This window comes from Coregonus clupeaformis, chromosome 29 (genome assembly GCF_020615455.1).
Source record: "Coregonus clupeaformis isolate EN_2021a chromosome 29, ASM2061545v1, whole genome shotgun sequence".
In the NCBI taxonomy this organism is placed as follows: Eukaryota; Metazoa; Chordata; class Actinopteri; order Salmoniformes; family Salmonidae; genus Coregonus; species Coregonus clupeaformis.
In genome coordinates this window covers 9307718-9331872 of record NC_059220.1, presented here as the reverse complement: position 1 = coordinate 9331872, position 24155 = coordinate 9307718, and the positions used below count along the sequence as shown (strand labels likewise).

Genomic DNA, 24155 nt, shown 5'->3' with positions numbered 1-24155 from the left:
GTATACTGCTGCTACTGTCTATTATCTATCCTGTTGTCTAGTCACTTTACCCCTACCTACAGTATACTGCTGCTACTGTCTATTATGTATCCTGTTGTCTAGTCACTTTACCCCTACCTACAGTATACTGCTGCTACAGCTCAGTCTATTATTTATCCTGCTGTCTAGTCACTTTACCCCTACCTACAGAAGCACCTTTGGCAGCGATTACAGCCTTGAGTCTTCTTGGGTATGATGCTACAAGCTTCGCACACCTGTATTTGGGGAGTTTCTCACATTCTTCTCTGCAGATCCTCTCTGTCAGGTTGGATGGGGAGCGTCGCTGCACAGCTATTTTCAGGTCTCTCCAGAGATGTTCGATCGGGTCAAAGAGGCCAAAGAGTTCAATCTTTGTTTAATCCGCCAAGATAATCTTGTTTCTAATGGTCTGAGTCCTTTAGGTGCCTTTTGGCAAATTCCAAGCGGACTGTCATGTGCCTTTTCTGAGGAGTGGCTTCCGTCTGGCCACTCTACCATAAATGCCTGACTGGTGGAGTGCTGCAGAGATGGTTGTCCTTCTGGAAGGTTCTCCCATCTCCACAGAGGAACTCTGGAGCTCTGTCAATGTGACCATCGGGTTCTTGGTAACCTCCCTGAACAAAACGCTTCTCCCCCAATTGCTCAGTTTGGCCGGGCGGCCAGCTCTACTAAGAGTCTTGGTGGTTCCAAACTTCTTCCATTTAAGAATGATGGAGGCTACTGTGTTCTTGGGGACCTTCAACGCTGCAGAAATGTTTTGGTACCCTTCCCCAGATCTGTGCCTCGACGCAATCCTGTCTCTGAGCTCTACGGACAATTCCTTCGACCTCAAGGCATGGTTTTTGCTCTGATATGCACTGTCAACTGTGGGACCTTTTATAGACAGGTGTGTGCCTTTCCAAACCATGTCCAAACAATTGAATTTACCGCAGGTGGACTCCAATCATGTTGTAGAAACATCTCAAGGATGATCAATGGAAACAGGATGCACCTGAGCTCAATTTCGAGTCTCATAACAAAGGGTCTGAATACGTTTGTAAATGTGATATCAGTTTATTTTATTTTATAAATTAGCAAACATTTCTAAAAACCTGTTTTCACTTTGTCATTATGTGGTATTGTGTGTAGATTGATGAGGGGAAAAAAACAATTTCATCAATTTTAGAATAAGGCTGTAACGTATCAAAATGTGGAAAAAGTCAAGGGGTCTTAGTACTTTCCGAATGCACTGTAGCTACCTCAATTACCTCGTATCCCTGAATATCGACTCGGTACTGGTACTCCCAGTATATACAGTAGCTTGCGAAAGTATTCACCCCCCTTGGCATTTTTCCTATTTTGTTGCCTTACAACCTGGAATTAAAATGGATTTTGGGGGGGGCTGTATCATTTGATTTACACGACATGCCTACCACTTTGAAGATGCAAAATATTTTTGGGGTGAAACAAACAAGAAATATGACAGAAAAACAGAAAACTTGAACGTGCATAACTATTCACCCCCCAATTACAGCTGCAAGTCTCTTGGCGTATGTCTCTATAAGCTTGGCACACCTAGCCACTGGGATTTTTGCCCATTCTTCAAGGCAAAACCGCTCCAGCTCCTTCAAGTTGGATGGGTTCCGCTGGTGTATAGCAATCTTTAAGTCATCCCACAGATTCTCAATTGGATTGAGGTCTGGGCTTTGACTAGGCCATTCCAAGACGTTTAAATGTTTCCCCTTAAACCACTCGAGTGTTGCTTTAGCAGTATGCTTAGGGTCATTGTCCTGCTGGAAGGTGAACCTCTGTCCCAGTCTCAAATCTCTGAAAGACTGAAACAGGTTTCCCTCAAGAATTTCCCTGTATTTAGCATCCATCATTCTTTCAATTCTGACCAGTTTCCCAGTCCCTGCCGATAAAAAACATTGGTGTTCTCAGGGTGATGAGAGGTGTTGGGTTTGCGCCAGACATAGCTGTTAGGCCTACTGCTGCTAGGTAGCTCTCTCTCTGCTCTCCCCCTCCCCTCTGTCTGTCCTTGATTGCAGGAGTGAAGTCTGGTGTGCGGGAGTCAGGGTTCCAGCTGCAGCTCATTCACCATAATCACCTCAGCCTTTAAGACCCGGTCAAACTTGCCACTCATCGTCAGATCATAGTCAAGACGACCATGTTAGTTTCGCTGTTGACTCAACCTGCTTGTTTTCGCCCTTTGTGTTTTTGGCCTGTTCTAGTTACTTTTCTCCTGTGCCACAGATTATTGGAACCTGACTCCTGCCTCCGCTTCACTCCTGCCACCACCATCCTGCTTTCCACTACCGGACCTCCCTTTTGGACTCTCCACAGACACTAGGACATTACGGTACCCCACCTGCTCTGAACCTGGATCTGTTACCCTCCCTGTAAACCTGGACTTGCTCTTCCCCTATTATTGGAAACCTGGACAAATTGAACTTTGTAAATAAACCTGTTAAACCTTCTCTGGCTCGGTGTAGTTGTCTGCATTTGGGTTCAAATCCAGTTAAATCATGACAGTATGATCTGACCAACATGAACCCAGCAGATACCACCCCAGAGTGCACTCAAATTCGGACTGCCATAGCCAATCAGGGCATTTTACTTGGCCAACATGATACCCTGTTTAAGACTATATCCGAGAACAGTCAGGTGCTGCTTAATCAGGTTCAATTACTCACCAATCAAGTGTCTGCCCTTACTACCCAAGTTAATAATGCACCCCTCGTTCATGGCATACAAACTGCTCCTTCTCATGCTCCGCCTGTTTTTCCGGCTCCTCCAGCCCAGATCAGAGAGCCTTTTCTTCCTGCTCCAGAGCGCTATGACGGGAACATGGGAACCTGTGGTGATTTTTTGACTCAATGCTCGTTGGTGTTTGAACAACAGCCCCTCACCTACGCCTCAGAAAGAGCCCGTATTGCCTACCTTATCAACTCTACTAGCGGTTCCGCTGTTCCTGGGGATCCGCGGTCTGGGAGAGTCAGTTGGACATTTGCAACGCTTACGTTGCCTTCACCACTGAGATGAGGAAGGTTTTCGACCACCCCGTACGGGGGCAAGGAGGCTGCTAAACGTTTGTTTTCTCTTCGGCAGGGTCTCGCAGTGTGGCGGAGATGGCAGTGGAGTTTCGGACTTTAGCGGCAGTGAGTGGTTGGAATGACGAGGCATTACAAGGAGTGTTCATTAATGCTTTGGCTGAGACCTTGAAAGATGAATTGGTGTCATATGATGAATCGCCTACGCTGGATAATCTTATTTCACTCACCATCAGGTTGGATAATCGGATTCGGGAGCGCCGCCGGGAGAGGAGTGGTAGTTCCAAGCAACCTGTCTGTCGTCAACCAACTCCTTCCCGCCTCTGCCCTACGGAGAAGGCCGAGTCTTCCCGAGTCGATACTAGGAGCACTGAACCCGAAGCCATGAAGGTGGGTCGTGCACGGTTGTCCTCAGAGGAGCGTGCACGTCGTATTCAGGCTCGGGTCTGCCTGTATTGTGGAGAAGCTGGTCATTTCGTTCCTTCCTGCCCAGTTCGTCCGGGAAAAGGGCCGGCTCATCATTAATGGGAGAAGTTTTGGTGAGCCGAGCAGCGTGATTCTTCCTCTTCTCCCCGCATTCTGCTCCAGGCATCCCTCCAGTGGCAGTCCCAGGATTTCCCTGTTAGTGCGCTGGTTGACTCTGGTGCCGATGAAAGCTTTTTGGATCGGAGAGTTGGCTCAACAAATGGATTTAGAGACTGTACCTATGGACCGTCCGCTGCAGGCTAAGGGTCTAAATGGACAATTGTTGACCCGTATTACTCATCAGACTGTGCCTGTTTGTCTCAGAGTGTCGGGTAATCATCAGGAGAACATTCAGTTTCACATCATTGACTGCCTACAGACCCCCCTGGTCCTTGGTATCCCCTGGCTCATAAGACACAATCCACACATTGATTGGGTGACAGGTAGAATTGTTTCATGGAGAACATTTTGTCATGTGAATTGTTTGTGTTCTGCTCAGACCCCTGCCAGCACTGTGCCTCAACCTCCACTGGAGTCCATGGATCTCTCTGCTGTCCCTGATGTGTATCATGACCTGGCATCCATTTTCTGCAAACACAGAGCTACTTCTCTTCCTCCTCACCGGCCTTACGACTGCGCCATTGACCTCCAGCCAGGAGCCCCTCTCCCCAGCAGTCGCCTGTACAATCTCTCCCGCCCGGAGACGGAGGCTATGGAGAACTACATTCGGGACTCCTTGGCGGCAGGTATTATTCGTCCTTCCTCGTCACCTGTAGGAGCGGGATTCTTTTTTGTTGGAAAGAAGGATAAGACCCTCAGACCCTGTATTGATTTCCGTGGACTTAACAACATCACCATTAAGAACAAATATTCTCTGCCTTTAATTAATTCTGCTTTTCCCCTCCTTCATGGTGCAACTATCTTTACCAAACTGGATCTACGAAATGCGTATCACCTGGTGCGCATTCGTAAAGGTGATGAATGGAAGACTGCCTTCAACACAACCTTGGGACATTCTGAGTATCTGGTTATGCCTTTTGGGTTGTCCAATGCCCCTGCTGTTTTTCAGGCACTAGTCAATGATGTCCTTCGGGACATGTTGAATCGGTTTGTTTTTGTCTATCTGGATGATATCTTGATTTTCTCAGAGTCCTCCCAGGAACATGAACTGCATGTGCGCCAGGTGTTGCAAAGGTTGTTGGAGAACAAACTGTTTGTGAAGATGGAGAAATGTGAATTTCATGTGTCTGAGACCTCTTTTTGGGTTACATAATAGCTCAGGGGGAGTTGCGGATGGACCCAGCTAAGATCTCTGCTGTCACGGACTGGCCAGCCCCTCCACCCGCAAACAACTTCAACGATTCCTGGGGTTTGCGAACTTCTACAGGAGGTTCATCAAGGACTACAGCCGCATTGCGGCGCCACTCACCGCTCTCACCTCCATCTCACTACCGTTCGCTTGGAATGAAGGGGCCGAATCAGCGTTCAAGAACTGAAACATCGCTTCGCCTCGGCTCCCATTCTGATGCAGCCGGACCCCGACCGCCAGTTTGTCGTGGAGGTGGATGCATCCGACACTGGGGTAGGTGCGGTGTTGTCACAACGTTCTCGTGAAGATAACAAACTGCATCCCTGTGCTTTTCTTTCACGGAAACTTTCTCAGGCAGAGAGGAATTATGATGTTGGCAATCGTGAACTGCTCGCCGTTAAGCTGGCTCTCGAGGAGTGGCGGCATTGGTTGGAGGGGGCGGAACAACCCTTCATCGTTTGGACGGATCATAAAAATCTGGCATACATCCAGTCAGCGAAGCAGCTCAACCCCTGTCAAGCCAGGTGGGCACTATTTTTGGGGAGATTCAATTTTTCTCTGTCTTACCGTCCTGGGTCACGCAACGTCAAGCCTGACGCCCTGTCTCGTGTTCATTCGGCTGTTGATACTGGTAGTAACCCTGAACCCATCTTGCCTCCTACCTGCAGTATTGCGGCCATCACATGTGACATCGAAGGGATTGTTAGACAGGCTCAACATCATCAAGCTGACCCTGGGAGGGGTCCTCCTAACCGGTTGTTTGTCCCTGAGTCTGTTCGCTCCCAGGTACTTCAGTGGGCTCACTCGTCTCCCCTTACCTGTCACCCTGGAGTTAGCGGACCCTTGACTTTGTGCGACGGAAGTTCTGGTGGCCCAGGATGGAGGCGGACACTCGAGCCTTCATTGCTGCTTGTACGGTATGTGCACGAAGTAAGAACTCCACCCAGGCCAGCGCTGGTCATCTACGACCTCTGCCAATACCCAGCCGGCCCTGGTCGCACATTGCCATGGATTTTGTCACTGGACTTCCCCCTCGTCTGGAAAGACTGTAATTCTTACTGTGATTGATCGTTTTCTAAGTTCGCTCATTTTTTGGCCCTACCTAAACTGCCCACTGCCAGAGAGACGGCTGATATTTTGGTTGAACATGTGTTCCGCTCTCATGGTCTACCCACTGATATTGTCTCTGACAGGGGTCCCCAGTTTGTCTCCCAGGTATGGAAAGCTTTCTGTAAAGCTTTGGGCATCACATCCAGCCTGTCCTCTGGATATCACCCCCAGACCAACGGGCAAGCCGAGAGAGCGAACCAGGAGATGGAGACCGCTCTCCGCTGTGTCACAGGGTCTAACCCTGGGTCATGGAGCTCCATGCTCCCCTGGGTGGAATATGCTCATAACACCTTGACTCACGCTTGCTCTGGTTTGTCTCCCTTTCTGTGTGCTCTGGGTTATCAACCTCCCCTGTTCCCTTCTCAAGTGAGGGAACTGGCGGTACCCTCGGTGCAGTCCCACATGCGCCGCTGCTTCAAGGTCTGGAGGAAGGCCAGGGTAGCTCTGTCCCGAGCTTCGTCGTACATGCAGAGGCAAGCCAACCGTCACCGGTCCCAGGCTCCCGGTTACTCTCCTGGTCAAGAGGTATGGCTTAAGTCACGTGATCTTCCATTGAAAGTGGAGTCTAAGAAGATGGCGCCGCGTTTTATAGGACCGTTCAAGATACTGTCTATTGTTAACCCCTGCGCGGTTAAGCTACAGCTTCCTGCCTCCCTACGGGTTCATTCCACTTTTCATGTTTCCCAGATTAAGCCTGTGTCGGTTAGCCCTCTGTGCCCGCCCTCTCGTCCCCCTCCTCCGCCCAGGATCGTGGGTGGGGGTCCTGTCTACACTGTCCGGCGACTTCTGGATGTTCGCCGCCGGGGTCGTGGGTTTCCAGTACCTGGTGGATTGGGAGGGTTATGGTCCTGAGGAACGTTCCTGGGTGCCCAGGAGCTTCATTGTGGATCCTGCTCTGGTCCGTGAATTTCATAGGTTACATCCCGATAAACCCTGTCGGCCGCCAGGTGGCGTCCGTAGAGGGGGGGGTACTGTTAGGCCTACTGCTGCTAGGTAGCTCTCTCTCTGCTCTCCCCCTCCCCTCTGTCTGTCCTTGATTGCAGGAGTGAAGTCTGGTGTGCGGGAGTCAGGGTTCCAGCTGCAACTCATTCACCATAATCACCTCAGCCTTTAAGACCCGGTCAAACTTGCCACTCATCGTCAGATCATAGTCAAGACGACCATGTTAGTTTTGCTGTTGACTCAACCTGCTTGTTTTCGCCCTTTGTGTTTTTGGCCTGTTCTAGTTACTTTTCTCCTGTGCCACAGATTATTGGAACCTGACTCCTGCCTCCGCTTCACTCCTGCCACCACCATCCTGCTTTCCACGACCGGACCTCCCTTTTGGACTCACCACGGACACTAGGACATTACGGTACCCCACCTGCTCTGAACCTGGATCTGTTACCCTCCCTGTAAACCTGGACTTGCTCTTCCCCTATTATTGGAAACCTGGACAAATTGAACTTTGTAAATAAACCTTCTCTGGCTCGGTGTAGTTGTCTGCATTTGGGTTCAAATCCAGTTAAATCATGACAATAGCGTTTTCCTTGATGGCCAAAAAGCTCAATTTTAGTCTCATCTGACCAGAGTACCTTCTTCCACATGATTTTTCCTGTGCTTAGCTCTATTACGTTTTTTTATCCTAAAAAACTCCCTAGTCCTTGCCGATGACAAGCATACCCATAACATGATGCAGCCACCACCATTCTTGAAAATATGAAGAGTGGTACTCAGTGATGTGTTGTGTTGGATTTGCCCCAAACATAACGGTTTATATTCAGGACATAAAGTTAATTTCTTTGCCACATTTTTTGCAGTTTTAATTTAGTGCCTTATCGCAAACAGGATGTATGTTTTGGATTTTTTAAAATTCTATACAGGCTTCCTTCTTTTCACTCTGTCATTTAGGTTAGTATTGTGGAGTAACTACAATGTTGTTGGTCCATCCTCAGTTTTCTCCTATCACAGCCATTCAACTCTGTAACTATTTTAAAGTCACCACTGGCCTCATGGAAATCCCTGAGCGGTTTCCTTCCTCTCCGACAACTGAGTTAGGAAGGACGACTGTATCTTAGTAGTGACTGGGTGTATTGATACACCATCCAAAGTGTAATTAATAACTTCACCATGCTCAAAGGGATATTCTTTTTTTTACCCATCGACAAATAGGTGCCCTTCTTTGCGAGGCATTGGAAAACCTCCCTGGTCTTTTTGGTTGAATCTGTGTTTGAAATTCACTGCTCGACCTTACAGATAATTGTATGTGTGGGGTACAGAGATGAGGTAGTCATTCAAAAAATCATGTTAGACACTATTATTGCACACAGAGTGAGTCCATGCAATTTATTATGTGACTTGTTAAGCACATTTTTTATCCTAAACGTATTAGGCTTGCCATAACAAATGGGTTGAATACTTATTGACTCAAGACATTTCAGCTTTTCTTTTTAAATTAATTTGTAAATAAATGTCTAAAAATGTAATTCCACTTTGACATTATGGAGTATTGTGTGTAGGCCAGTAATAAAAGATCTCAATGTAATCCATTTTAAAATCAGGCTTTAACCCAACAAAATGTGGAAAAAGTCAAGGGGTGTGAATACTCTCTGATGGTACTGTGAGTAAGCATTTCACTGTTAGTCTACACCTGTTATTTATGAAGCATGCGACAAATACGTTTTCATTTGACATGTTGTGTGGTCCTCCCACTACGACTCGGGAAAACATGCAGTTTATTAGGCTACAGTTCTGATGAACTTCACAGGGTGGTGAAAGTTCACAGTGATGAGCTTGATGCTCCTTTCCAATAAATATCCAGGGTCTTATTCTGGTGACATGATGATCGATGCTTGGCTGCCATTTGACAAAATACAAATAATCTCCTTTATGGACAGTAATTTGTCCATTAAGGAATCTCATCATGTAGGTAGCTTTCCGCACTGTCTGCGAGATGTTGGCTAGAGCACGCGTGCCAAGACCAGAGTGGGCACATTCTCTATATAACGCAACAGTTTATGTGACAAAACCATCAGTAGAGTTGAAAATGCAATGGAAACCCATTTACTTGTATTTTTTATTCGGTACATGGGAATTTAACTGCAAGCGTTCTTTTTATGTGCATTATGTGATCACACACAGCTTTTAAGTCAATTTGATGGAAACACAATTTGATGGAAAATGCAGATTTTATGCAGATTCTTTTTTATTTGCATGAAAATCTGTTGCCAATTGGATGGAAACCTAGCTTATAACTGTGATATGTGGTTGTCGTACCTAGCTACCTTAAATGCACTAACTGTGTAAGTCACGCTGGATAAGAGCATCTGCTAAGAGCATGTAACGGAGAACAGCTCCGCCTCCGACGCGTATAACACGTGATTAGATTATGCTAATGTAGGGTGTGACATGTCATACAGGTGACGTGTGTACGTGTGAGATGTCATACAGGTGACGTGTGTACGTGTGACATGTCATACAGGTGACGTGTGTACGTGTGAGATGTCATACAGGTGACGTGTGCACGTGTGAGATGTCATACAGGTGACGTGTGCACGTGTGAGATGTCATACAGGTGACGTGTGCACGTGTGAGATGTGTATATGTGTCACTGGGAGTGCTGCACAGTTACGTACATCAGATTGGAAAGCGGGATCTGTCCCCAGTAACAGCTCCAGTTCAGGCCATGGTCGGAGGTGTTGGTCTCTTTCCTTCTCCAGCTCCTCGTCAACAGACAGTTTCAGGTCAAACACAGGAGGCGAGTGCAAATCCAGGAGGTTCGGGTCTTGGTTGAAGGATGTCTGTTTGGCTGAGTGAAATCAATGTAATTAATATATAGGGCAAATATGTAACTGTAAAACAGTTAGGGATAATTGTTACTATACAGTGCTTATTACATTTCTGTAGATTACTAATGGCAGTTATTCATTGGGGTGTCCCAAATGGCACCATATTCCCTATATACTGCACTACTTTTTGACCAAAAAAATACAAGTAAATGGGTTTCCATTGCATTTTCAACTCTACTGATGGTTTTGTCACATAAACTGTTGCGTTATATAGAGAATGTGCCCACTCTGGTCTTGGCACGCGTGCTCTAGCCAACATCTCGCAGACAGTGCGGGAAGGCTACCTACATGATGAGATTCCTTAATGGACAAATTACTGTCCATAAGGGAGATTATTTGTATTTGTCAAATGGCAGCCAAGCATCGATCATCATGTCACCAGAATAAGACCCTGGATATTTATTGGAAAGGAGCATCAAGCTCATCACTGTGAACTTTCACCACCCTGTGAAGTTCATCATAACCTACAGTAGAGTACATTCGGAAAGTATTCAGACCCCTTGACTTTTTCCACATTTTGTTACGTTACAGCCTTGTTCTAAAATTGATTAAATTGGTTTTTTCCCTCATCAATCTACACACAATACCCCATAATGACAAAGCAAAAACAGGTTTTAGAAATTTTTGCAAATGTATTACAAATAAAAAACTGAAATATAACATTTACATAAGTATTCAGACCCTTTACACAGTACTTTGTTGAAACCCCTTTGGCAGCGATTACAGCCTCGAGTCTTCTTTGGTATAACGCTACAAGCTTGGCACACCTGTATTTGGGGAGTTTCTCCCATTTTTCTCTGCAGATTCAAGTCCGGGCTCTGGCTGGACCACTCAAGGACACTCAGACACTTGTCCCGAAGCCACTCCTGCGTTGTCTTGGCTGTGTGCTTAGGGTCATTGTCCTGTTGGAAGGTGAACCTTCGCCCCAGTCTGAGGTCCTGAGCGCTCTGGAGCAGGTTTTCATCAAGGATCTCTCTGTACTTTGCTCCGTTCATCTTTCCCTCAATTCTGACTAGTCTCCCAGTCCCTGTCGCTGAAAAACATCCCCACAGCATGATGCTGCCACCACCATGCTTTACCGTAGGGATGGTGCCAGGTTTCCTCCAGACATGACGCTTGGCATTCAGGCCAAATAGTTCAATCTTGATTTCATCAGACCAGAGAATCTTGTTTCTCATGGTCTGAGAGTCCTTTAGGTGCCTTTTGGCAAACTCCAAGCGGGCTGTCATGTGCCTTTTACTGAGGAGTGGCTTCCGTCTGGCCACTCTATCATAAAGGCCTGGTTGGTAGAGTGGTAGAGTGCTGCAGAGATGGTTGTCCTTCTGGAAGGTTCTCCCATCTCCACAGAGGAACTCTGGAGCTCTGTCAATGTGACCATCGGGATCTTGGTCACCTCCCTGACAAAGTCCCTTCTCCCCCAATTGCTCAGTTTGGCCGGGCGGCCAGCTCTAGGAAGAGTCTTGGTGGTTCCAATCTTCTTCCATTTAAGAATGATGGAGGCCACTGTGTTCTTAGGGACCTTCAATGCTGCAGAAATGTTTTGGTACCCTTACCCAGATCTGTGCCTCGACACAATCCTGTCTCAGAGCTCTACGGACAATTCCTTCGACCTCATGGCTTGGTTTTTGCTCTGACATGCACTGTCAACTGTGGGACCTTATATAGACAGGTTTGTGCCTTTCCAAATCATGTCCAATCAATTGACTTTACCACAGGTGGATTCCAATCAAGTTGTAGAAACATCTCAAGGATGATCAATGGAAACAGGATGCACCTAAGATCAATTTCGAGTCTCATAGCAAAGGGTCTCAATACTTTAGTAAATAAGGTATTTCAGTTTTTTATAACTTTGCAGAAATTTCAAAAAAACTGTTCTCTCTTTGTCATTATGCGGTATTGTGTGTAGAATAATGAGTAAAAATAATAATTTTAGAATAAGGCTTTAACGTAACAAAATGTGGAAAAACTCAAGGGGTCTGAATAATTTCCGAATGCACTGTATGTAGGGAATAGGGTGCCATTTGGGACGCTGTCCATGACTGTCTGGCAAAGCTCTGCACTTTAAAACAGCATAATACTTATGAACCTACACTATTTACAAGACAACAAGGCTGTGAGTTTAAATCTTTAGAGAATGTCTTACCAATGACTTGTTCAAATCCCTGTAGCACCTGTTTAATGTGCAGTGTGAAGTCATCAAGGCAGGGATAGATGGTCAGCTTCACTCGTTTGCTGGGCGAGCTTGGAGAAAGAAAACAACAGCATCCGTGTAATATCATCACTTCACTGACTGAGGTGACAGATTATCAGAAAAACACTAGCTGATGTTTGTGGAATTCATGCATTTTTCTAATAGAGGAACATGGAGCGATATAGTTTATTGTAATATATAAATGAAGCCATACCGCCATGGAGTCTCCTCACGGGAAACCTCTTTATCCTTCTCCGTATCTGGGATGAAGAAACTTTAAGCTTCCGCAGACATTTAAGTTGAACACTTTAGTTCATAGAGTTATAATCTATTTTAGTAGTTTCTTTACTATAAATGGGATTCACCTTTCCTGTCGACTTCAGAGTGGAGCTCTGTTGTACCTTTGGTTGAGACATCATCTGTCATTGGCTGGTTCACAGGTGTGACTGTAAGCAGGACGTTCACTTCAAATACAGCCTGGATCTCTTCTTCAGGCTCCTCATTTTTAAAATCTGGTAGCATCTAGAAATTTAATCTCAGTTAACCCAGAACTAAAGTCTGTCCACAAGAGATTACTAGAAAATGTGATCATGTGAAAGTCAATTTAGTATTACAAATTGACACATTGTTTAGTGATGTTTACATGTTTCTGACCACATTGGCACAATAGATAAAAGCTGATCTACCTTGTTAACTAGCTGTGGTTGGCCTTGGCTGTGTGAATAAAGTTTATGCGCTGCATTACGACCAGTTGGCTCTTTGATAATATTTCTGTAAGGTCCACTTGCATCCATCCTTGCCACTTTTCTAGGGAGTACACAGACAAATATTTCAACATCGCAAGCATGCTAATTAAACTCATTGACAAACAAATACCATAACCATACTAAATTATATCTCCCTTAAAAACCACTTACTTTGTCTCTTGTCTTCTCTCTTTCACTCCATTAGTGTTACAGGACTCTCGGAGGAAAGACAGAAGGAGTTGAACTGCAGATCTGACCAAGACACAGAGCATCTCTTCAAACATTCTGTCTATCATGTTGAGGAAGTGGCTAAAGCGACACAAGAGGATCCTCCACTCAGCCACCTCAGCATACAGCGGCCTGTTGGTCGACAGAGAGGACAGAGGGAGGAACAGTCTCTCTGCACCCTGGACCTCTGCTGCCTAACAAGAAAAAAGACAGTACAATGATATATTCAATATATCTTATTCAATATAAAGTGTCTCAGGAGTGCTGATCTGGGATTAGTTTAGCCTTATAGATCATACTGAATAATATTCCATGGATCTGATCCTATATCAGCACTCTTACTCTGGGGTTCTTTATGAATTAGGACTCAGATCTGTTTGTGCTGTCTTGCCAACAACTATGGTTGTTGTCATGCCAAACATCAAAACCAGGGTAGATCAAATCAAATCAAATCAAATTGTATTGGCCACATGCGCCGAATACAACAGGTGCAGACATTACAGTGAAATGCTTACTTACAGCCCTTAACCAACAGTGCATTTATTTTTAACTAAAAAGTAAAAAATAAAACAACAACAAAAAAATGGTTGAGAAAAAAAGAGCAGAAGTAAAATAAAATAACAGTAGGGAGGCTATATATACAGGGGGGTACCGGTGCAGAGTCAATGTGCGGGGGCACTGGCTAGTTGAGGTAGTTGAAGTAATATGTACATGTGGGCAGAGTTAAAGTGACTATGCATAAATAATTAACAGAGTAGCAGCAGCGTAAAAGGATGGGGTGGGGGGGCAGTGCAAATAGTCCGGGTAGCCATGATTAGCTGTTCAGGAGTCTTATGGCTTGGGGGTAGAAGCTGTTGAGAAGTCTTTTGGACCTAGACTTGGCACTCCGGTACCGCTTTGCCGTGCGGTAGCAGAGAGAACAGTCTATGACTAGGGTGGCTGGAGTCATTGACAATTTTGAGGGCTTTCCTCTGACACCGCCTGGTATAGAGGTCCTGGATGGCAGGAAGCTTGGCCCCAGTGATGTACTGGGCCGTACGCACTACCCTCTGTAGTGCCTTGCGGTCGGAGGCCAAGCAGTTGCCATACCAGGCGGTGATGCAACCAGTCAGGATGCTCTCGATGGTGCAGCTGTAGAATATTTTGAGGATCTGAGGACCCATGCCAAATCTTTTCAGTCTCCTGAGGGGGAATAGGCTTTGTCGTGCCCTCTTCACGACTGTCTTGGTGTGTTTGGACCATGATAGTTCGTTGGTGATGTGGACACCAAGGAACTTGAAGCGCTCAACCTGTTCCACTACAGCCCCGTCGATGAGAATGGGGGCGTGCTCAGTCCTCTTTTTTTTCCTGTAGTCCACAATCATCTCCTTTGTCTTGGTCACGTTGAGGGAGAGGTTGTTGTCCTGGCACCACACGGCCAGGTCTCTGACCTCCTCCCTATAGGCTGTCTCATCGTTGTCGGTGATCAGGCCTACCACTGTTGTGTCGTCGGCAAACTTAATGATGGTGTTGGAGTCATGCCTGGCCATGCAGTCATGGGTGAACAGGGAGTACAGGAGGGGACTGAGCACGCACCCCTGAGGGGCCCCTGTGTTGAGGATCAGTGTAGCAGATGTGTTGTTACCTACCCTTACCACTTGGGGGCGGCCCGTCAGGAAGTCCAGGATCCAGTTACAGAGGGAGGTGTTTAGTCCCAGGATCCTTAGCTTAGTGATGAGCTTTGAGGGCACTATGGTGTTGAATGCTGAGCTCTAGTCAATGAATAGCATTCTCACGTAGGTGTTCCTCTTGTCCAGGTGGGAAAGGGCAGTGTGGAGTGCAATAGAGATTGCATCATCTGTGGATCTGTTGGGGCGGTATGCAAATTGGAGTGGGTCTAGGGTTTCTGGGATAATGCTGTTGATGTGAGCCATGACCAGCCTTTCAAAGCACTTCATGGCTACAAACGTCAGTGCTACGGGTCGGTAGTAATTTAGGCAGGTTATCTTAGAGTCCTTGGGCACGGGGACTATGGTGGTCTGCTTGAAACATGTTGGTATTACAGACTCAGTCAGGGACATGTTGATCAGTAGAGGATAGCGACAGAGATGTTTTTTCAGGACTGTAATTACATGTCCTCATAACAATCTAAAGGACAAATGTAGTGTACCTTCAGACAAGCGGCGCGAATCAAAGTGGCAACTTTGTGGTGAAGGCACTGAAGTTGTCTCAGTGCTACAGCACATTGTTGGGTCTGGGCCTCACAGAATCCTATCAAGGAGTATGTGGTGGATTTATCCAACTAGGTAGAATAAACAAAAACATGTTATTAGAAAGGAGTTGAAAACAATATTATCAATGAAGATAGTTATCCAAAAAACATGGTCCTACCTTTGTTAAAACAATGGCACCATCAGAATCCCCATATCTTGTTTTGTCACTGGCCGTCTCAAAAAGTCCTTTGATTTCAACCAGACATCTCAAGAAGATGTCATCAGCAAAAAACAGACCTTTGGATAACATTTCCCTAAAAAAAAAAGCTATTAACTTTTATTTGGAAGATAAGTCGATTTGGATAAAAGCGTCTGCTAAATGGCATATTATTATTTAATAGTGTGGAGACGAAGAGAAGAAGAAGAAGAAGAAGAAGAAGAAGAAGAAGAAGAAGAAGAAGAAGAAGAAGAAGAAGGCAGGAGACATATTATAAGACAAATGAAATATCATGTGGCAGCAAATACTTGATCAACACTCACTTAGCCTTCTTGGTCTTTGAGTGGCATACTGTGACCTTCCAGATTGTAAAAGCCTTCCAAAGTCTACAGAGAGCAAAAAGTGCATTGTAAAACTGAATTACAGTATTTTACAGTATTATATTTACATTTTAGTCATTTAGCAGATGCTCTTATCCAGAGCGACTTACAGTTAGTGAGTGCATACATTATTTTTTTATTTTTTCATGCTAGCCCCCCGTGGGAATCGAACCCACAACCCTGGCGTTGCAAACGCCATGCTCTACCAACTGAGCTACATCCCTGCCAGCCATTCCCTTCCCTACCCTGGACGACGCTGGGCCAATTGTGCGCCGCCCCATGGGTCTCCCGGTCGCGGCCGGCTACGACAGAGCCTTATATTACATACATTCCACATACACATATCAGATACACACTTTTCATCATCCTTCTAAACTCAGCAAAAAAAGAAACATCCTCTCAACTGCGTTTAATTTCAGCAAACGTATTATGTGTAAATATTTGTATGAACATAACAAGATTCAACAACTGAGACAGAAACTGAACAGGTTCCACAGACATGTCACTACCAGAAACTGAATAATGTGTCCCTGAACAAAGGGGGGGTCAAAATCAAAAGTAACAGTCAGTATCTGGTGTGGCCACCAGCTGCATTAAGTACTGCAGTGAATCTCCTCCTCATGGGCTCTTCGCTGGCCATGGCAGAACACTGACATTCCTGTCTTGCAGGGAATCACGCACAGAACGAGCAGTATGGCTGGTGGCATTGTCATGCTGAAGGGTCATGTCAGGATGAGCCTGCAGGAAGGGTACCACATGAGGGAGGAGGATGTCTTCCCTGTAACGCACAGCGTTGAGATTGCCTGCAATGACAACAAGCTCAGTCCGATGATGCTGTGACACACCGCCCCAGACCATGACGGACCCTCCACCTCCAAATCGATCCCGCTCCAGAGTACAGGCCTCGGTGTAACGCTCATTCCTTCGACGATAAACGTGAATTCGACCATCACCCCTGGTGAGACAAAACCGCGACTCGTCAGTGAAGAGCCCTTTTTGCCAGTCCTGTCTGGTCCAGCGACGGTGGGTTTGTGCCCATAGGCGACATTGTTGACGGTGATGTCTGGTGAGGACCTGCCTTACAACAGGCCTAAAAGCCCTCAGTCCAGCCTCTCTCAGCCTATTGCGGACAGTCCGAGTACTGATGGAGGGATTGTGTGTTCCTGGTGTAACTCAGGCAGTTGTTGTTGCCATCCTGTACCTGTCCCGCAGGTGTGATGTTCAGATGTACCGATCCTGTGCAGGTGTTGTTACACGTGGTCTGCCACTGCGAGGACAATCAGCTGTCCATCCTGTCTCCCTGTAGCGCTGTCTTAGGCGTCTCACAGTACGGACGTTGCAATTTATTGCCCTGGCCACATCTGCAGTCCTCATGCCTCCTTGCAGCATGCCTAAGGCAAGTTCACGCAGATGAGCAGGGACCCTGGGCATCTTTCTTTTGGTGTTTTCAGAGTCAGTAGAAAGGCCTCTTTAGTGTCCTAAGTTTTCATAACTGTGACCTTAATTGCCTACCGTCTGTAAGCTGTTAGTGTCTTCACGACCGTTCCACAGGTGCATGTTCATTAATTGTTTATGGTTCATTGAACAAGCATGGGAAACAGTGTTTAAACCCTTTACAATTAAGATCTGTGAAGTTATTTGGATTTTTACAAATTATATTTGAAAGACAGGGTCCTGAAAAAGGGATGTTTCTTTTTTTGCTGAGTTTATAAGAATAACCATAGACTATACAAACCTGAATTTTGCAAACAATGGCAACTTGAAGATTTTGAAGAACAGTTCTCTTTCAGAAAGCCAGTCTATTACAGACATGATTTCACCACTTCTGTCTTCCAAAACAGACACCTATAAAATAAAACAGAGTGAGGCGAGTGACTCTTTGGGATGGTTTCCTGGACACAGATTAAGCGTAGCCCTGGACTCAAATTAAAAACACTTTGAAGAATCTCCATTGAACATGCTTTTAAAGTCCAGGACCGTATCCAAAAAGTCTCTCAGAGTAGGAGTGCTGATCCAGGATCAGTTTCACCTTCTAGATTATAATTAATAGGATTATATGGACAGATCCTAGATCAGAACTCTTGCTTTGAGATGCTTTATGGATACGGGCCCAGGACTTTATTTGTGTCTGGGAAACCTGCCCCTAAAATATAAGTAAATTATGTGAGCGTCCCAAATGGCAACCAAATCCCTATATAGTACACTACTTTTGTCCCTTGTCAAAAGTTGTGCACTATACAGGGAATAGCAATCTATGTATTTTCACCAACGTTTAACAGTTCAACGGTGAACTGGTTGAACTGACCTTGAATATGCATGAAGCGCTGACAGTCCAGTACTGACAGCTCTGTTTAGCTGTCTGGACAGAAACCACCTGAAGATCATAGGGGTTGGGCTGGATCTTGAGGTCACCTCTGTTCCTCATCAGACAGTATACATACTCTCCAGGATCCTTTTTAGTCTCCTCAGGGATTTCCTGCACAACATCCACAAGGGAGTTAGATTTGCATTGATTAAAATATTATGTATTGATTATGAAGACCTATCCCAATGATTACAAAATCTCTCTAGTCTATTTAAAAAAATAACATACAATTTAACTGTTATACATATTATTATTTTTTAAACATACAAAACCATGGACCGTAGAGACTCAATGATAAGGTTCACATCAATTGATCATATACAGTTGAAGTCGGAAGTTTACATACACTTTAGCCAAATACATTTAAACTCTGTTTTTCACAATTCCTGACATTTAATCCTAGTAAAAATTCCCTGTTTTAGGTCAGTTAGGATCACCACTTTATTTTAAGAATGTGAAATGTCAGAACAATAGTAGAGAGAATGATTTATTTCAGCTTTTAATTCGTTCATCACATTCCCAGTGGGTCAGAAGTTTACATACACTCAATTAGTATTTGGTAGCATTGCCTTTAAATTTGGTAGCATTGCCTTTAAATAGTATTTGGTAGCATTGCCTAAAAACTTGGGTCAAACATTTCGGGTAACCTTCCACAAGCTTCCCACAATAAGTTGGGTGAATTTTGGCCCATTCCTCCTGACAGAGCTGGTGTAACTGAGTCAGGTTTGTAGGACTCCCTGCTCGCACACACTTTTTCAGTTCTGCCCACACCAATACCTTGACTTTGTTGTCCTTAAGCCATTTTGCCACAACTTTGGAAGTATGCTTGGGGTCATTGTCCATTTGGAAGACCCATTTGCGACCAAGCTTTAACTTCCTGACTGATGTCTTGAGATGTTGCTTCAATATATCCACATAATTTTCCTTCCTCATGATGCCATCTATTTTGTGAAGTGCACCAGTCCCTCCTGCAGCAAACCACCCCCACAACATGATGCTGCCACCCCTGTGCTTCACAGTTGGGATGGTGTTCTTCGGCTTGCAAGCTGTCCCCTTTTTCCTCCAAACATAACGATGGTCATTATGGCCAAACAGTTCTATTTTTGTTTCATCAGACCAGAGGACATTTCTCCAAAAAGTATGATCTTTGTCCCCATGTGCAGTTGCAAACCGTAGTCTGGCTTTTGTATGGAGGTTTTGGAGCAGTGGCTTCTTCCTTGCTGAGCGGCCTTTCAGGTTATGTCGATATAGGACTAGTTTTACTGTGGATATAGATACTTTTGTACCTGTTTCCTCCAGCATCTTCACAAGGTCCTTTGCTGTTGTTCTGGGATTGATTTGCACTTTTCACACCAAAGTACGGTCATCTCTAGCAGACAGAACGCGTCTCCTTCCTGAGCGGTATGACGGCTGCGTGGTTCCATGGTGTTTATACTTGCGTACTATTGTTTGTACAGATGAACGTGGTACTTTCAGGCGTTTGGAAATTGCTCCCAAGGATGAACCAGACTTGTGGAGGTCTACAATTTTTTTCTGAGGTCTTGGCTGATTTCTTTTGATTTTCCCATGATGTCAAGCAAAGAGGCACTGAGTTTGAAGGTAGGCCTTGAAATACATCCACAGGTACACCTCCAATTGACTCAAATGATGTCAATTAGCCTATCAGAAGCTTCTAAAGCCTTGACATAATTTTCTGGAATTTTCCAAGCTGTTTAAAGGCACAGTCAACTTCTGACCCACTGGAATTGTGATACAGTGAATTATAAGTGAAATAATCTGTCTGTAAACAATTGTTTGAAAAATTACTTGTGTCATGCACAAAGTAGATGTCCTAACCGACTTGCCAAAACTATAGTTTGTTAACAAGAAATTTGTGGAGTGGTTGAAAAACAAGTTTTAATGACTCCAACCTAAGTGTATGTAAACTTCCGACTTCAACTGTAGCCTAGTAGCTAAAATGGTGGAAACCAACCTGTATGTTTTGTGGGTATGCTTTTGCTATTCTCCTGTCAGGAATCTCAGTGGACCAGCCCAGTTTTTCTCTCAATCTGATTATGTGGCCCACAACACAGTCATTGTCAGGCTCTGTAGAGAACCAACAATGTACAATAATTATGCTATGTCTAATGTACTGTTGATAAAACAAGTTTACTGGAGAACTGAGACCAAGTAGAGACTTTGGACAGGGTGGATATGGTATAATAAAGGCAGTTTATTCAGAGGTAAAGATATCTGGAATCGCGTGCACGGACCCGTTCGTCAATCTCGTAGGGAGATATCTGAGAGAGCCCCGAAACATTGTGTGCAGACATTTTATACAGTAAATGATGTAGGTTGAATCTAGTAGTTCTGATCTTCTGATTGGTCCTGATGAGTTGGGCGAGGTCCCCTCCACTGTTGCATTGGCTCTGAGTCGGGTTCTCTGTCTTCAAATGTTCAGCCTAAAGGAAGGGGATTTTTGTGTGTGTGTGTGTGTTTAACAGTGATGATGTGTGTGTGTGTGTGTGTGTGTGTGTGTGTGTGTGTGTGTGTGTGTGTGTTATCAGTGATGAGTGTGTGTGTGTGTGTGTGTGTGTGTGTGTGTGTGTGTGTGTGTGTGTGTGTGTGTGTGTGTGTGTGTGTGTGTGTGTGTGTGTGTGTGTGTGTTATCAGTGATGATGTGTGTGTGTGTGTGTGTGTGTGTGTGTGTGTGTGTGTGTGTGTGTGTGTGTGTGTGTGTGTGTGTGTGTGTGTGTGTGTGTGTTATCAGTGATGATGTGTGTGTGTGTGTGTCCTCAGAGCAAGAACTCGTGAGTTGGAAGAACTGAGAGACCTATGGCGTGGGTTTTGTCCTTGGCCACCTGCTGACAAGGCTGACAAGATAAAACTCCTTTGTCCATTGTTATAGGATAGGAACAGCATTGATTGAAAACAAACGCCCAACACAAAATGGGTCATGCACAAGATTTTAGTCAGACCAAGCTATAACATTATATATTTACTACGACAGTACTCACCCTGACATGTAGGCTATGTACAGAATAGCCTACATAAAAAAAAGCTAAGTGCAGCAAAAAACTCAATGAACCAGTTCTGTGTAACTGTTTCGGGGTAATCTACCTTTTGCATCAAAGCGGACGTCTTTCACTCTCTTCCCTTTATAGTTCCATGTGGCGGGGATCATTGAGGCTTCACACATGTGTTTAATTGGTTCAAGGACCCCTCTTTTCAGACACAGTGGCTCCTGCTTGCTGGGCTGGAACATGCAGCCACCTATAGAAACAGAAATGTTGTGCACGCAATGATTTTGCTTACAAAATGCATTAAAATACCACAAATGGGGATGAGACTCACTTTTCTTAATGCTCCTTCCATGTACAGGAGACCTGGACACATTTGATAATAGTGCATTTTCAGTGGGAGATTCTCCCACACCTGATAATTTACTCAATTGTATACAAGATCTGTTGACAGGTTCGTTTTTCTTTAGTAACCTGTAAAAATGACAAAAATGTAAAATCCATACTGACAAGTACCTAAGTTTCTTATTGAATTCAAAATACCACTTTGCTATATAACTGACAACTTACATAGAAATGTAACTCTCTTCTTTTTCTTCATCTTTACTATTGATTTTCTTCCTGTGAAGTAAAGTATCAATCCTTGCTGGAAGTTCATCTTCTCCATTTCCGGAAGAAGAGCCTGAAGACTGCTGAAAGTTTGAAACCGTGAAAATCTCACATTAGCTAGCTAATTTACCTATCATTATAATGGCATAAACTAGAAGAATATTGTATTAGCTACGCCAGTTCCATGGGATACATGTTACAGTATCATATTTTATATACAGTATAAGGGTAACGCAGTTGCTAGCTAAATGTGTCATTCATCATGGATGAAAACATTAGCATCAGCTAACTTTAGCTGGCTAGCTAAGCTAACTGGCTAAGCTGACTGACAGCTCGTGCTAGCTACTTACCTCCATTATCAACTGCCAGGCTCAACTTGCAGGCTCAACATCAAACTGTCAGAAATTGATATTCTCAAATAATTCGATCATTTTCTGTATGAACTGTTCAAGTGGTTATCTAGCTATCTTATTGTTCATCAACAGTGCTACAAGAGATCCCTTGGCTTGAAGGCACTGGCAGTTGTTGTATCAAGTTGCTCGGCAACGTTCTGATGTGTGAAAAAACAGGTGATTCGAACCCAGAGATTCACAGTAGGCTTGGAATGTCTTCTTCTTTGGTGTGGTTTATCGGCGGCTGGTATCCAACGTTATGGTGCAGGCCTAGAATGTGTAGTCCTCTCCCAGACTTTGTTTAACCGATTTGCCAGAATATTGGTTAAACATGATGCACGGTTTCAGTATATATTTGGCATATATTGTGAGAATCATTGCGCCCCCATTGATCAGTTAAACAAGTAGTCCTAAATAAAGGCCAATCATCTAGTGAATAATAAAAACCTGATCTGTATACATTCACTGTGTTATTTCAATGAAGAGGAAATTCAGCAAGTCTTGGACAGTGGAAGTTGATAAAAGAGCTTCTTTATAATTAATGGTAAGACAGCCTTCATCCAGGTTTTGTCTTGTCATTGAGATTGGTCCCTAAACCCATAGAAAGCCTGTTTGTGTGTGTGTGTGTGTGTGTGTGTGTGTGTGTGTGTGTGTGTGTGTGTGTGTGTGTGTGTGTGTGTGTGTGTGTGTGTGTGTGTGTGTGTGTGTGTGTAAAATCCAGATGAAGGCCATTGCTCTGGGCTTATAAAAAAGCTATTTTATCAACTTCCACTGTCCTCCAAGAGTTGCTGAATTTCCTCTTCATTGAAATAACACAATGGTCAAGGGCCTAAATGCGTTGGATTTACATTTAACACTTTCATCTCTTTTATCAACTTCCACTGTCCTCCAAGAGTTACTCAATTTCCTATTCTCCTCAATTCTTGCATCTTGGTTGGAGAACGAGGTATAAAGTAACGGGCCTAAACGCCCTCCGCCAGTGGTCACCAAGCGTTCGATCTTCAAGGCATTCCTAGTTTATCACCAGTTCTGTAGAAAAGCCAACGATAAAGGCTTGCACTACTTTTTTTTATTCGTGTTGCGCTATTGCCGGTAGGTTCACTTAATTCAGAAGCCCTGCGACCCAGGTAGGCAAAGTGTTCCAATTTTGAACCTTTTCATTTGTCTGAAAAGACAAACTCCGCCTAACCGCCGGACCGGGAGATCTGTGGCTAAATCGAGTGCTCCTACCGCGCTGGCCAATCTGATATCTAAAATCACCGTGCGTAAGGCTTTAAGCAAAGTGTAACCTACATGAAATGTCATACCTTAAAAATAAATAAAGACATGACCAGAGAGAAACTGTCAAAGAATAAAGCAAAGCGCTGCTGTTTTCATGAGTGAGTTCATGATTACGTTTTTATTCAGCACTGTCAACAAGGTTTTTATTCAACAGTATAACCAAACATAAAGCACACTTCTCCATACTTCCACTCGCGCTGTAGCTGCAATGAATTAGTAGCCACGTGTATCGACAGCCCTGCGTTTTTATTATTAGCAGCTCGTCGTGCCTATTTTAATATCGAGCAATATTTCCCTTTCTCTGGTCATAGGAACAACATGAATTTGTGCATGAGACAGATGCGGATGCGGTGCGACTCGAGTTTCGCCATCAGGTGGAAGACGTTGTCCCCTCTCTCTGGTCAGTTTCACCGGAGGTAAGGAAGGAAAGAGCCGGGACCGTGAGAGGCAAACCCTCTGCTGCTCTCTCCCGCCCTCCGCTGAGACTAATGCCGTGTTCAAAACAACTGGGAACTCGGACTTCCGACGTCAGTGCGTTCAAAACATCTCGGAACTCTGAATAAAACGAGGTTCGGCTGGGAAATATCATTTTGAATGGTCTTCCAATTTGGAAGTCCAAGTCCGAAACTCGAGCATCTCTCTAGAGCCGCAGGTAGCTTAGTGGTTAAGAGCGTTGTGCCAGTAACCGAAAGGTCGCTGGTTGTAATCCAAGAGCCGACTAGGTGAAAAATCTGTCGATGTGCCCTTGAGCAAGGCACTTAACCCTAATTGGTCCTGTAAGTCGCTCTGGATAAGAG

The 24155-nt window shown here is 44.7% G+C and overlaps 1 protein-coding gene across 1 annotated transcript in view; it reads right to left on the bottom strand.

Annotated features, from left to right (window-relative positions):
• LOC121544248 (dynein axonemal heavy chain 6) overlaps positions 1–21727 on the bottom strand; it is a 129822-nt gene extending 108095 nt beyond the window's left edge. Inside the window, exons 1-14 of the mRNA XM_045209045.1 lie at positions 21647–21727; positions 21177–21329; positions 20050–20162; positions 18018–18188; positions 17448–17557; positions 15656–15718; positions 15294–15429; positions 15073–15204; positions 12867–13117; positions 12636–12756; positions 12315–12471; positions 12164–12209; positions 11902–11999; positions 9546–9718 (exon numbers count right to left, since the gene is read on the bottom strand). Of these exons, the coding sequence (XP_045064980.1) occupies positions 9546–9718; positions 11902–11999; positions 12164–12209; positions 12315–12471; positions 12636–12756; positions 12867–13117; positions 15073–15204; positions 15294–15429; positions 15656–15718; positions 17448–17557; positions 18018–18188; positions 20050–20162; positions 21177–21329; positions 21647–21677 (1755 nt within the window). The 5' untranslated portion in view covers positions 21678–21727. The remainder of the gene's footprint in view (positions 1–9545; positions 9719–11901; positions 12000–12163; positions 12210–12314; positions 12472–12635; positions 12757–12866; positions 13118–15072; positions 15205–15293; positions 15430–15655; positions 15719–17447; positions 17558–18017; positions 18189–20049; positions 20163–21176; positions 21330–21646) is intronic.
• Positions 21728–24155: the final 2428 nt, after the last annotated feature.